Genomic DNA, 14,376 nt, shown 5'->3' with positions numbered 1-14,376 from the left:
ATCAGTAAAACTCAAGATGTATTTTACCTTAAAAACCTGAAACCAAAACCAAACCAAAACAACCCTATATGACCTAGTTTGGGTCCACTGAAAAGTCCTATGAACACTGAACAATCTGGCAAAAAAAGCATCCCTAGCATCCAGACTGTATTTTGGAAATATCATTCACCATTCAAAGAAACAAAGGTTCCTCAGTCGAAAATGCACAGAATGAGCCTGAAATACTCTGCTATATACCAAGAAAGCTATCAAAGATCATTAAGGTCAATATCAAAAGAACTCAAAAGAAACATAAGAACATTTACAATGGCCAAACATGGAGACAATGAGAACTCCAGTAAGTTTAAGAAGTATAACAGTTGTGAACACATCAAATATATTTAAACCCATAGGTTAATGACACTTAAAATTTTTTTTAAAAAATGATCACTTCTGAGATGGTATTATGTTTGGAATTTGCTTGAAAATAATCCTGGAGTCAGGGCATCTGTACTCAGTCGGTTAAGCATCTAACTCTTGGCTTCGGCTCAGGTCATGATCTTACTGGGTGTGGGATCGAGCCCCACATGGGTCTCCACGCTCAGCGGGGAGTCTGCCTGAGCATTCTATCCCTCTGCCCCTCCCCCCACAGGCACTTGCTCTCTCTTTCTAAAATGAATAAATATTTTTTAAAAATAAAAGAAAGAAAAGAAGGGAAGGGAAGGGAAGGGAAAGGAAGGGAAGGGAAGGGAAGGGAAGAGAAGAGAAGAGAAGAGAAGAGAAGAGAAGAGAAGAGAAGAGAAGAATCGAATCCTGGAGTCAATAATAAAGGTAGGCTAGATGAACAAGACTGGCCACAGGTTGACTGGTAATCATTAGATCTGTGTGGTAACTGCATGGTGTACCATTCTCCCTATTTTCATATACATTTTATACATATACAAACAGAAAAATGTGAGAATAACTAAGTTTTCAAACTTCTTTTAAGAATTATAAGAACAAAGAGTCTGAAGACCAGTGCTCTAAGGTAATGAAGAGCAAGACTCATATCTACTTTGTTAATCAAAGAATGTTTAGTACCTATTACCTAGCAGACAACAGGTACTCAATAAATAGTTATTGAATGAAAGGAAATGGAAGAGTTGGCTTACATGCTAAGAATTAAAAAAATTTTTTTAGAAGGATAATTATAAATTGAGGTAATGATTACTCTTCCTACCCAAGCATCATACATTCACACCAATTCTGTATAAAATGGTTAGAACGGCAATCATTCTTAAGACATTACTTTTAAAGCATTACTTTAAAATAGCACTTAAATTTTTATCAAATATATCTTATTGTAAGACAATCACTTTAAACATGTAATTTGAGAGAATCACATATAAACAACTTACCTTTCAAAGGGTGCTTGGACTCTCTTAATTACATGATAAACTAGTATGTCTTTTGCCAACATATATTTATCACTTAATGAAGTTATAAGTCTTAAACATCCAATAAGCTCTAGGTAGTTATAGCATTCATTTACTACTGAGTTTAAGTCAGCCACATTTGTTGCAGTATTTACCTATAACAAAGAAGAAAATATACCCAGTTTACTCATTTACTTGTGAATGATTTTTACATTTCAAATATCACTTATTACTTTATACTCAATTCTGGAGAACACCAGTGTGGAGTAAAAGTATATCAAGAATTATTTTTCTAGAATAAAGGACAATCCAGTTTAATTAATATTGTCAATTTCTGCCTTCAAGAAACCTGTAGTAAACTGGCACTTTAATATAGGAAATTATTTACATAAGAGATAATAATTGACACAGAACAGTTACATAGCATTAGAGAAGTAAGTGAAATAACCTGAGATTTCATGAAAGAGAAAGAATATCAGCTGTTAGATTTGAATGAGGGACTCAAAGACTTAATGAGGTACTTAAAATAGGGATAGAATCAAAATAGTTCAGGAAATAGTATAAAAAAAGGAAACTTGACCATTAATGTGCCAGACACTTTCATATAGATTAGCTCTTTAAAAGAGTTACACAAGGAAAGAAAGACTAAAAATAGGAAGCAGTCAATGGTCTATTTGAATACAAATTTTACTTTTTATCTCTTCTTTCCAAAAAAACTCTTTCCCAGTGATTTATATGACTTCCTTCATTCACTTCAGATCTCTGCTGAAATTCCAGAAGTTTTTCTGCTCAAAATACTACCTTCACACACTGTCACAAGTAGTTAGGTAAATATTACCTTTGTTCCCAAACCCACCACCCTGAATTTTAGTTGACAGCCAAACTTTCCTTACAGCTAAATCTGGCTATATGTGACTGAGAGCTATCCAAAAGAATGTGAGTGAAAATGTGTCAAACTTTCCAGAACTCTACTTCTATTTCTTCCCTTAAGAGCAAGCCTCATGTAGATGAAGATAATACCCTAAGTGATTATCAGATTAACAGAGAAGAAGGAATCCAATTCCCTAGATGTATCATAACCATACCGCTAAAATACAAGCTGCCTGAAAGGCCAGACATCTTATGCTTTGTGGGCCATAACTACTCAACTCTTCCACTATAGTGTGAAAGCAGTCATAAACACATAACAAATGGTAAGTAGGTATGGCTGTGTTCCAATAAAACTTTTATCTACAACAAGAGAGGCAGCAGGCCAGACTTGGCCTATAGCTGTAACTTGCTAATCCCTACACTAAAATCTAGATAACAAATTTTAGAGAAATAAAACATCTGTTGGGGTCTCTGTTACAGAAGCAAAGCCCAAGTTCCATCTTATTATACCCCAAACTTTATCTCCTTTCTCTTATTCTTTTTTATTTTTACAATACATTTTACTATACGGCAGTATATTATATATTTATTTATCTTCTGTGTTTCCTCTAAAATGTAAATTTCAAAGAGGCAGGGACTTTGGTTCACTACTACATCTTCAGTGATGAAACAATATGAGGTACATAGTTATTTGTTGACTAAATGAACAAACATTGGATAGGAGCACAGAAACAATAGATAAAGCCATGAGAAGAGCTGGAAGTCTTAAATACCCTAAGGAATAGCTTGAACTTTGTTCAATAGGCAATGAGAAGCCACTGAAGATTCCAAAGAAGGCAATGTTGTCAAAACTATACTTTTAAAAGAATCATCCTGATTATTAGAATAATATCCTAATTGTTTAAACCTAGAAATAATTTGAGTTTGGTATAGTAAGTACATTAGAAATAAGAGGAAAATGCTGAAGATAAACTTCACTTTTAGAGATAGATGACTTGATACATCCTGATAAATGGAATATGGCAGAATGAAAATGACACTTCTCCAGAAAGGCATGGAAATAAGAAATCTTTTGAAAAGAAAAATCAGGCAAGCAAGCAAACAAACAAACCAAAAACTCTGGGGAAAAAAAAACGGTTGGCTTAAACATGTTGGACTCAGTGTGTTATAAAGACTCAGACCCTATCTAGGTATAAAAGTCTAGTGGCTCAAAAACAGAGGTCTGGGAATCATTCAGAAAGGTTATGGGCAGGAAGCAGCTTTCCAAATAGTACAGAGGGAGGACTAGGATAACACAGATTAATAACCTAAGTTTCAGGGGTAGGAAGAAATGCAGTATTAAAGAAAACAGAAGAGATGAATTCAAAGACAGTGGTGATTACAAAAGGAGATGAGGAATTATTAGGAAAGAAAGGCCTTTGCATGCAGTGATTTAGATCCCTGGAATCAGCTAAAAACTAGCTGACTTGGAAGAATGCTCTGTGGGAACAGAAGCCTCACTACAAGAAGCAAAAAAATGAGTAGCAAAAGAGGAAGCTGAGACAATGAAGTCATACTAAAGTACGTGTTTTGGTAAAGAGGAAAAAAGGAAAAATCACTTGAGTTAAAGGATAAATTTTAAGATGAGACATCTTGGGACAAATAAAAGGACACACTTCCATGTTATTTACTTTGTGACTTTGAAACTGAGGCTTAAGATTAACTAAGGTGCCCAAGGTCACAGAGCTTATAGTAGCTATTTCAAACTAAAATCTGACTTCTGAACATTTGCCTTTTTTTTTAAAGATTTTTATTTATACATTTGAGAGACAGTGAGAGAAAGCATGAGAGGGGAGAAGGTCAGAGGGAGAAGCAGACTCCCAGTGGAACTGGGAGCCTGATGCAGGACTCCATCCCAGGACTCTGGATCATGACCTGAGCCCAAAGCAGTTGCTTAACCAACTGAGCCACCCAGGCACCCTGAGCATTTGCTTTACACCATTAAACTATACTGCCTATTAATGGAGACAATGGATAGAGTAGGTTTAAGCAGGAGGAAGGATAAAGGAAAAAAAGCTGGATGACTTTCATTGTCTCAATTAGTTTCCAAATCAGTAACATGTAGGCAATGATACTTAGAGGGCATTATTATAACTAAACTGAGTTTGTACAGGTAATATGTAGTACAGGGTTTAATAAATGATAACTATTTTTAGGTAGAAACATTGAGTCTCCCCACTTGTTTCCATAAAGAAATTCAGCCTGGTCCTTCTCTGCACCTATCACACTTATCTCCCTGTAGGAGTGAGACTAAGTTTTTTGAGAGGTAAGCTAAGTCCTCCTTCCTTACAGATCCAACTACCTACAGAAAGTGCACTTTTCCCTGCTACCTAGCAGACAATAAGGAACCTGCCTTATATTGTCTCTGGCAGGGTAGATAAATCCATTTAACTCTGAGGAGTGGTAACAAACCATTTTGACCACAGACCAAAGTCAAATATATTATCTAACTGGTTATATCAACATTAAATGTGGCCCTTTGATCTCTTAATTGTTTGTGAACTCTGCTGGTAATATTGATACCTCTTGATTCCTGCACAAAGAGTTATTATTCTATTGTAGATCCATCATTTACATTCATATAACTAGAATGTAGTTTGTATTTTAATAAACAAGTACATTTCTTACCCTGATTATAATTTGTGCCACGTCAAAGTCTGAAACATCATCTAAAATTGGTTGGGTATTTTCTGGTCCATAAACAAGGCAGTTAAACAAGGTTTTAGAAAAGAAACCAGGTGAAGGACCACCATGGACCAAAGAAATGGCAAGGATTTTGCCAGCTTCATAGTAAAGATTCTCTTTCAGAGCTGTAGATACAGATGAAAATACATCAAATATAATTCTTTTATTATTGTAAGATAACCATATATGATGAATACATATACAGTAAATTAAAAGCCCCAAAAAACTAAGAATTAGATAAATGTAAATTAATTTACAGAAACTAGAATCGTATATAAAATACAGATCTCACCTAAATACATTTTTCTGAATACAAAATAACCTATAATAGAAAAAATGTAAATACAGGAAAATTTAATAAAAATTACATATCATACCATCACAATAACCAGTATGCACATTTTGATGTGTATTTCTAGTATGTATATTAGTGCAAATAGTTTGACTTGTGCTTTTTTTTACTTACTATATTGTAAACTTTTTCTATATTATACACAATTATTCAAATCTACAGTTAATGACTGATTAAGACTAAATTATAGATGTGCTGCAAAGCAAACCATCTCCTTATTACTGGCTACTTTGGCTAAGTTATACTTTCAACTATATGAGACATAATATTCTAATCAACATCTATTCTCATATTCTTTTTTATATATCTTTGATTATTTGATTAGTATAGAGTCCTACATATGCTGTTAGGAGGTCATAGGATATAAACATTTTTAAGGTTGTTGATATATAGGGATAAATTATTTTCCAAAATGGCACAAAGGTACTCCCAGGAGTATATGCTATCTAACCATGTCATCGCAGCTTTCAGTATTTTTTAAATTGTCATTTAAAATGTTTTAGCTATGAAGCAAAATAAGTCAGAGAAAGACAAATACCATATGATTTTATACACATGTGGAATTTAAGGAACAAAACAAACAAGCAAAGGGGAAAAAATGAGAGAGAGACACACACACAAATCAAGACACCAACTCTTAATTAGAGAGAACAAACTGATGGTTACCAGAAGGGACAAGCGGGGGTAGGTAGGTGAAATAGGTGGTGGGGATTAAAGAGTGCACTTGTGTTGAGCATAGGCTGATATATGGACATGTTGAATTACTACCTTGTACACCTGAAACTAATATAACACTGTATGTTAACTTAAAATAAAAACTTAAAATGTTTTAGCTACCTTGATAAATCAAAAAGACATAATGTAAATTTTCCTTTATTTCTCTTAATATTATTAAGAGCAAATTATTAACAAGTAACATTATCACTACATGAATAAGAAAATCTCAACAATAACCTTATATGCTACATATTAGCAGTAATACTTTCTGTATCTGTTAAATGAATTCCAGAGAGACTAAATAATTAATCAAAGGAAATAAAGCAACTGAAGTAGGTGTGTACAAAACTGAATTCAGATTTTGTGAATTCATGCACTCACCTACTATACCAAAACTGTCTTGAGTTAATGTTACTTATTATTTAGAATGATTTGTTTTAGGGAGTTTTGAATTAAACAGTGTGTACTACACATAGAACAAATAAACCCTGGTAGTTTCTCAACTATTTTCATGATACTTTCGCAACAATAAGGAAGTTCTAGCGACTATACAGGAGAAAATTCAAGTGGAATGAAGTAAGTCTTCTCACTTGTCTGAATTTCCTATTACAGCAAAAGTGGTATAAAAGCTCCTAAAAAAGAATGCTAGAATTAATCACTCTTCTGAAATGCATTTTTTTAAATTCATCGTAAGACAGAAAAGTATCATATACATAAATATGCATGAAAAATTCTTGAAAGCAAAAGTACATTAAAAAATCTGTTAGATGTGAACCAGAAAATTATGTGATAAAATCCTAGGTTGTGAAGAAACATCCTATCTGCAAATTCCAAAGATGTGAAAAGAAGGGCTCAAATAATCATCTATTCCATTTGGTTCCATTTGGTGACTATTCAAATGAAATAAGAATGAATATAAAGTACATTTTTAAAGAAGTTACACTTAATTATAAATTCACTCTAAGGAGGATATTACTAAAAAAAATTAAGCATATTCTTAAATAAAAAGTTTCACTAGAAAATTTAAAAAATACCACTCCCCTTTCTCTACTCTTCTGTGAGTCAATCAGTATTTTATAACCAAGTAAACTATACATTTCGACCACAGGGACTAAATATTAATTCTAACCAGCTATCTCTTTCACATGGTATATTCAGCAGATACAATAATAAAATTACCTTGAGAATTTAGAGACAAATTCTTTGACAAGGACCCTTCAAATATTGGTGAATTCTCAAGATGTTGCATTAAGAGACTTAGGAATTCTTGCTTTGATCCAGGACGCTCTCTTCCAAAGTTATCATTTTCATCGACATATGCTACTTCAATTGTGTATGAAGGATTAAAGTTTTGATTTCTGAATCCATCTAAGGCACTATTCCAGACATTGGCTTTATTAATCCATAATCTTTTAGTTTTTTTTTTAATTTGAAAACCTAATTCCACCATTATTGTTGAAACTTCTTTTCTAAATTTATTGCCTTGCCTATAAGACATGAATTTAAACATAAAAGTTAAGTACTCTAAAGTACTTTGCATGACACAGCAGTTATTCAGCCAATAAAAAATAAAAAAATTAATTAAAAAGGAAATTCTTCCCCAGCTCCCACCCAAAAACAGACAACAGCTGCCACCAGAACCAAAAAGCTATTTGACTTGATTCTAAATTCTTGACTCCCTCCCCAATTTCCTACTAATTAAAATCTAGTATCATAAATGATCTATGAGAATATTGATAGATCACTATCTCAAATTTGATCAATTCAGAGGATTCAGATGTAAGAGTCAGAAGCTCAGAATCTTACCCTCCTGGCCAATGGCTACAACAAACAGTTGCTTCAAGGCATTTCAAGTTTACTAGATCCTTTAAAAAATAGAACAAATGTAATCTCTGCTTACTCTATGAGACAACCATAGTTTTAAGAGATTACAAATTACAATGTATTTCTCATCATAAAGTTAGTTAACAGTAGAGTTATTATTATGAACACAATTCACAACCCTTTCAATAGTACTTTTTAGTCTATAGCTATAATGAACACACAACTCACAACCCTTTCAATAGTACTTTTTAGTCTATAGCTATAATTCTTAAAGTGTGGTTCCAAACCAACAGCAGCAACAGCATTTGGAAACTTGTTAGGAATGCAAAATTTTTTTCCAAAGACTTTAAGTAATCTCTACACCAAATGTGGGGCTCGAACCTAGAATCCTGAGATCATGACTTGCATACTGCACGGACTGAGCCAGCCAGCTGCCCCAGAAATGCAAATTTTTGAGCCATGACAGCAAGTAAACAGAATTAGAACCTCTGAGCATGAGGCCTACCAAGCTGTCTTATTAAGATCTCCAGGCCATCAGGTGGTGGGTATTAGAGAGGGCACAGATTGCATGGAGCACTGGGTGTGGTGCAAAAACAAGGAATACTGTTATGCTGAAAATTAAAAAAAAAAAAAATTGCAAAAAAACAAAACAAAACAAAAAGATCTCCAGGCAATTGTACGGACCAAATCAAATGTCTCTGCCTCAATTTCTCCATCTGTAATTGAAATTAATGTACTCAAAATTATCTCGTTTGGAGCAATGTCCATGGATCATCTTTCTATATCATGTATAAATTTTTCTCATCATAAGACATTACGATGCCCCAGTGAGGATCAGGCTTTGCTTTTTCTTTCCTCACACACCCCCTATTCATTAACCCAGACTGCAGGAAAACTTAAGTCTTTTGGAAGTAAAACAATCCTTCAGAAATATGCCTTTGTGTAGCAGGTTGATTCCTTACTCCTACCTGGAATGGAAATGTTGTTGTTATTCTTTTAGAATATGACGTTAAAGCATGGAACAAGGAATCAAACTTCCCTGAAATAACATCTTTGGAAACCTACATATTAAAAGTTTTAAAAGTAATGTGAACATCTTTTTTGATACTAAAAATATTATAAAAACATCTGTAATAAGTTTTCAGTTAACGCAAGTGGTATCTTAAAACAGCAATTCTTCACTTTTTGAATAGTACTTCATATTCCACTTCCATCTATAAATCCACTTATCAAGTATTTTTGCAGAAATTCTCTTTACCTTCTAACTTTTAACTTGATACTATTTTTCTTTAAGATTTTATTTTAGAGAGAGAGTGTGCATGGGTATATGTGCTGGGAGCAGGGGATGTGGGAAGATGTCAGGGGAGAGACAGAGGAAGAGTGAGAGAATCTCAAGATTTCCTGCTGAGCACAGAGACCCATGTGGAGCTGGATCCTGGGACCCCAAGATCATGGCCTGAGTCAAAACCAAAAGTCGGAAAGACACCTGACCGACACCCAGGTATCCCTAACCTGATACTATTTTTAACAAGAAAGTACTTCATCTAGCTACTTACGTTAGTTTTGCGTATTTCTTCTAAAAGCTACATATACTTAAAAATTCTAACTTAAGCTGAAGAAATAAATACCTGGACATGGTACTAAGTTATAATTCTAGTCTTATTTAAATGTTATGAATGATTTTAAAAGTTACTTATTTTACTACGTACAGTGGCATACACCTGTAGTCCCAAGTACTCAGGAGGCTGAGGCAGAAGGATCACTTGAGCACAGGAGTTCTGGGCTGTCGTGTGCTATGCCAACTGGGTGTCTGCACTAAGTCTGGCATCAATATGGTGACCTCCCAGAAGCTGGGAACCACCAGGTTACTTAAGGACAGGGTGAACCAGCCTAGGTAGGAAAATATGTAGGCAATAATACAACATAATAATACTTGTAAGTATGCCTTAAATTTCTAAAGAGGTGACATTTAGACCTCCAATACTGACAGCAAATATATTAAGCACATGATTATACAATTAAAAAAAAATGACTATATTAAACATGATTCCTTCCTTTCAACCAAGTAACATGGTGTACTTGATATTTTATATTACCTTGACGATGATCTATAATATGTATTTTATATCACAATTCAGTATACAATAAAATAAATTTCATATATATCCTATTTGCAATGCAATCTGGTATTTCACACTCTATTCTATCCTGTTTTGTTTTCTTTTTATTAATGCTGGCTGCAATGACTTCATGATCAAATCTTGGTCCTGTAGTTTGAAAAACACTCTTCCAGAATACTAAGGTCAGTTAATATTCCAAGTGTGTGTGTGTGTGTGTGTGTGTGTGTGTGTGTATATGTATATATACATATGTATATATATACACCACTTCCCAGTCTAAATTTTCTCAAAATAGAGCTTTATAGGGATGCCTGGCTGGCTCAGTTGGGAAAGCATGTGACTCTTTAGCTGAGGGTAATGAGTTCAAGTCCCACACTGGGCACAGAGCTTACTTAAAAAAAAAAAAAAGAAGAAGAGTTTTGTATTTTCCTACATTTCAAAATACATACCTCAGAAGATCTTTATGCTGGGCTCCAGGTGACTGTCTGGGTAATTTAGGTGATGATTCTTCCAACAAACAATCAGTTAATCCCACACTATTAGTGTTGGGTAATGTATGCTTTTTGGCTTTTTGGAAATCCTCTGTATATTTAAAACCCAATGTTAACAATACAGATATACAGGAAGAATTTTAAAATAATATACATTTCAAAAAACATCTTTATTCAAAATTACAAAATATTACCTGAATTGTAGAGAATACCTCTACATTCCAAACACTCCCAATTTTGTTCCCATGATTGTAACGAGGAACAAGCTAAATGTGTTCCGCTAGAACCACAACACTGACAGCGCTTTATTTCCCATTTGCTGAGGAAATAAACAGAAGCAGATGTTTACATTTTGGTATTAACTTGGTCTAATTCCAACCACCTGCACTGCCACAGGACATACTGCCCATCTCACATATAAACAACTATTCTTCCAAAGGAGGGAAAATAAGATTATCTGCTTTGAAACTACATGACTCTTTTTCTTTTTTCTCTTTCACTTATGTTTGTAACCTCCTGCTCTAAATATTCACTAACTTAAAATACCTAAACTAAATATCAGCATGTACATGCACATACACAAGACCATAAACACCAGAAAGAATAGGATTAAGAAGGAAAAAAATTTCTTTTATATTTGGAAATTACTAGCTCATAGGGAAATTGCTATATAAATGTAGCCAACATGGAAGAAGCATCAGTAAATACATTATCTTACTTAAAATATTATTTTTCACATTCATTGTGAGGAATTACTTCCTATAAAACTTGTTTAGACACCCAGTATTGTGCAGCTCAACAGGATCCAGACTTACCATCTTGCTCATATTTCTATTTTCTTATTTGCTCCCTTCCAACCCCACCTCCATGTCTCTCTACTGGATTGTGTGATGTATGCCAGTCCATACTCACATTTTTTGTATAGGTGTGGGGCCTACTTTTTGTTTGGTTATGAGTATACGCTCTATGAATAAAAAGAGACAAACTCCCTGAGTGTGTGGATGTGTAGGTGATGAGAGAGGTAGTTGGGGGGGCACCTGGGTGGCTCAGTTGGTTAAGCATTTGACTCTTGATTTAGGCTCAGGTCATGATCTCAGGGCCATGAGATGGGGCCCTGTGTCAGGCTCCATGCTGGGTGTGGAGCCTGCTTAAGATTTTCTCTCTCCCTCTCCCTCTGCCCCTGTTCCCTACATGTATGTACACGATGCTCTGTCTCTCAAAAAAAAAAAAAAAAAAAAGAAAGAAAGAAAGAAAGAAAGAGGTAGTTGGATACCCTGCCCTTCATTAGGTGTGGGTGAATCTCTCTGTGTGGATATGGGTATAGAGGTATGTGTCCTCTCTGCGTGTCTCCCCCACTTTCCCAGATAGTTCTGCCAAAGGATGAAGAGAAAGAAAGAGGACAACTAACATGAGTGCTTACTATATTCCAGCCCTAGTTCTTAGTCTACATAAAAAGTTTAATCCTCGTAATTTTAAATGATAGGAAAAATCGTTATTATCCTTCATTTTATTTTTAAAGATTTTATTTTATTATTTATTTGACAGACAGAGATCACAAGTAGGCAGAGAGACAGAGGAGGAAGCAGGTTCCCTGCTGAGCAGAGAGCCAGACATGGGGCTCGATCCCAGGACCCTGGGACCATGACCTGAGTCAAAGGCAGAGGCTTAACCAACTGAACCACCCAGGCACCCCTTATCCTTCATTTTAGAATTTTTTTTTTTAAGAATTTATCTATTTATTTGACAGAGAGAAATCACAAGTAGGCAGAGAGACAAGCCGGCAGAGAGAGGAGGGAAGCAGGTTCCCCACTGAGCAGAGAGCCCGATGTGGGGCTCGATCCCAGGACCCTGAGATCATGACCCGATTTGAAGGCAGAGGCTTTAACCCACTGAGCCACCCAGGTGCCCCTTATCCTTCATTTTAAAGAGGAGGAAACCAAGGCATAAAGGGATACATAACTTGCCTAATTAATTTCACATGGCTGGTAAGTCCCAGAGCGGGGCTTCCAACCGGGGCTTCCAACCTAGTCTACCTGGCTTCGGACCCATTCTCCTAACCACTACACCATGGTGCCTTTCAGCAAAACCAGCTTCCTATCACTAGGATGAGGGAGTGAGATTAAAAAAAAAAAAAAAAAAAAAAATTCAGATGGCTAGTATTGTGTCCCAGGAGAAAAGACAAGGGAAAGCAATCTCAAGTAGCTGCCAGAAAGGAAGGGAATTTGGTAGCTACTGACTGGGCGATCAATAATATATAAGCAATATATACAGGTTAACTGAAAGAGCCCAAAATAGTGGCACCTGGGTAGCTCAGTCAGTTAAGTGTCTGCCTTTGGGCTCAGGTCATGATCCCAGGGTCTGGGATCGGGCTCTTCACCAGGCTCTCTGCTCAGCCAGGAGACTGCTTCTCTCTCTCCCTCTATCTGCTGCTCCCCCCACCCCCTGCCATCTTGTGCTCACATGCTCTCTCTCTCTGTGTCAAATAAATAAAGTCTTTAAAAAAAAATAGCCCAAAATAAATTTAGAAAATATCAATATTCGTAAATGTATTGTTTCTTACAAATCTAAAGTGCTTTATTATTTACAAAGCACATTTATATACATTATCTCATCTGTGCCTTAGCACAACCCTTTAGAGGTTTACAAACGAATAATCAGGGTCACCAGTCACATAAGCAAGAATATACCATACCTGACATCTTCAGTAAGATCTTTGCCCTTAAATAATTTTTAGTCTAATGACAAAAACAAATTCCAATAATGTCAATTACACTGTAACAGGCAAACAAAAGAAAAAACCCAGCCCAGAATGGGAAATCATGAGTGGTAATAGCTGTTTAGGGAAATTTTTCAAAACTGGGAAGACATCAGCTGCGTCTTTGCAAATAATAGCATACTCAGCCAAATCACTTTCCATGAGAAACAAGGCTCCCAATATTCTGCCTTGCATTTTAAGTTTCAGCTTGCGATGTTAAGATTGTATAACAGATATTAAAAATTTATTGAAATATCCTCCATAAATTCAAGAAAACTGGATTTGTTACTGTTTATTCTGCATCTTAAAAAATGAAGACAGTCTTGGGGCGCCTGGGTGACTCAGTGGGTTAAAGCCTCTGCCTTCAACTCGGGTCATGATCCCAGGGTCCTGGGATCAGGCCCCGAGTTGGGCTCTCTGCTCAGCGGGGAGCCTGCTTCCTCCTCTCTCTCTCTCTGCCTCTCTGCCTACTTGTGATCTCTGTCAAATAAATAAATAAAATCTTTAAAAAAAAAAAAATGAAGACAGTTTGGATTTCTAGTATCCAACACAGTATAGTGTACATGGAAGGCACAAAATAATGGGTCAATTTAGAGGCAGTATCTACTGACATTTCAAAATAATAATCAATAAATTTCAAATATCAAACCCTTTTTATAGTGATCCAAAAGAACACTGCTAGATTACTTTAAGCTCTAGAACAGTGCCATCCAATAGAAATACAATGCAAGTCATTTAATGAATTTAAATTTTTCTAGTAACCTGATTTAAAAAGGTAAAAGAAGTAGGTAAAATGAATTTCAACATTTCTAAATTATTATTTGCTTGACATGTAATGAATATAAAAAGTTATTAATAAGATACTCTTAGTTCTTTTTGTCTTACTATTATGGGCTGGATTGTGTCTCCTCTAAATTTATAAGTTGAAGTCCTAAAACCCAGTACACCTCACTATGTGTATTTGGAGCAGGGCCTTCAAAGAGATAATTAAGATATTATAAAGTCATAAGGGTAGGCCTTAATTTAATATTACTGGTGTCCTTATAGGAAAAGGAGATTAGGACAGACAGAGGGACAATAATGTGAGGACACAGCTAGTAGGAAACCATGTGCAAGCCAATGAGAGAGG

The 14,376-nt window shown here is 35.2% G+C and overlaps 1 protein-coding gene across 1 annotated transcript in view; it reads right to left on the bottom strand.

The window, feature by feature from the left end:
- The window catches only part of LOC111158373 (G2/M-phase specific E3 ubiquitin protein ligase), a 65,800-nt gene that overhangs the window by 5,521 nt on the left and 45,903 nt on the right, over nucleotides 1-14,376 (bottom strand). Inside the window, exons 9-13 of the mRNA XM_022520384.1 lie at nucleotides 10,687-10,811; nucleotides 10,451-10,583; nucleotides 7,237-7,544; nucleotides 4,932-5,113; nucleotides 1,377-1,549 (exon numbers count right to left, since the gene is read on the bottom strand). Coding sequence (XP_022376092.1) covers nucleotides 1,377-1,549; nucleotides 4,932-5,113; nucleotides 7,237-7,544; nucleotides 10,451-10,583; nucleotides 10,687-10,811 — 921 coding nt within the window. The remainder of the gene's footprint in view (nucleotides 1-1,376; nucleotides 1,550-4,931; nucleotides 5,114-7,236; nucleotides 7,545-10,450; nucleotides 10,584-10,686; nucleotides 10,812-14,376) is intronic.

This window comes from Enhydra lutris, unplaced genomic scaffold (assembly GCF_002288905.1).
Source record: "Enhydra lutris kenyoni isolate GAN:26980312 unplaced genomic scaffold, ASM228890v2 scaffoldscaffold4, whole genome shotgun sequence".
In the NCBI taxonomy this organism is placed as follows: domain Eukaryota; kingdom Metazoa; phylum Chordata; class Mammalia; order Carnivora; family Mustelidae; genus Enhydra; species Enhydra lutris.
The sequence above is the reverse complement of the archived record's forward strand: the minus strand, read 5'-3'. Positions and strand labels throughout refer to the sequence as shown.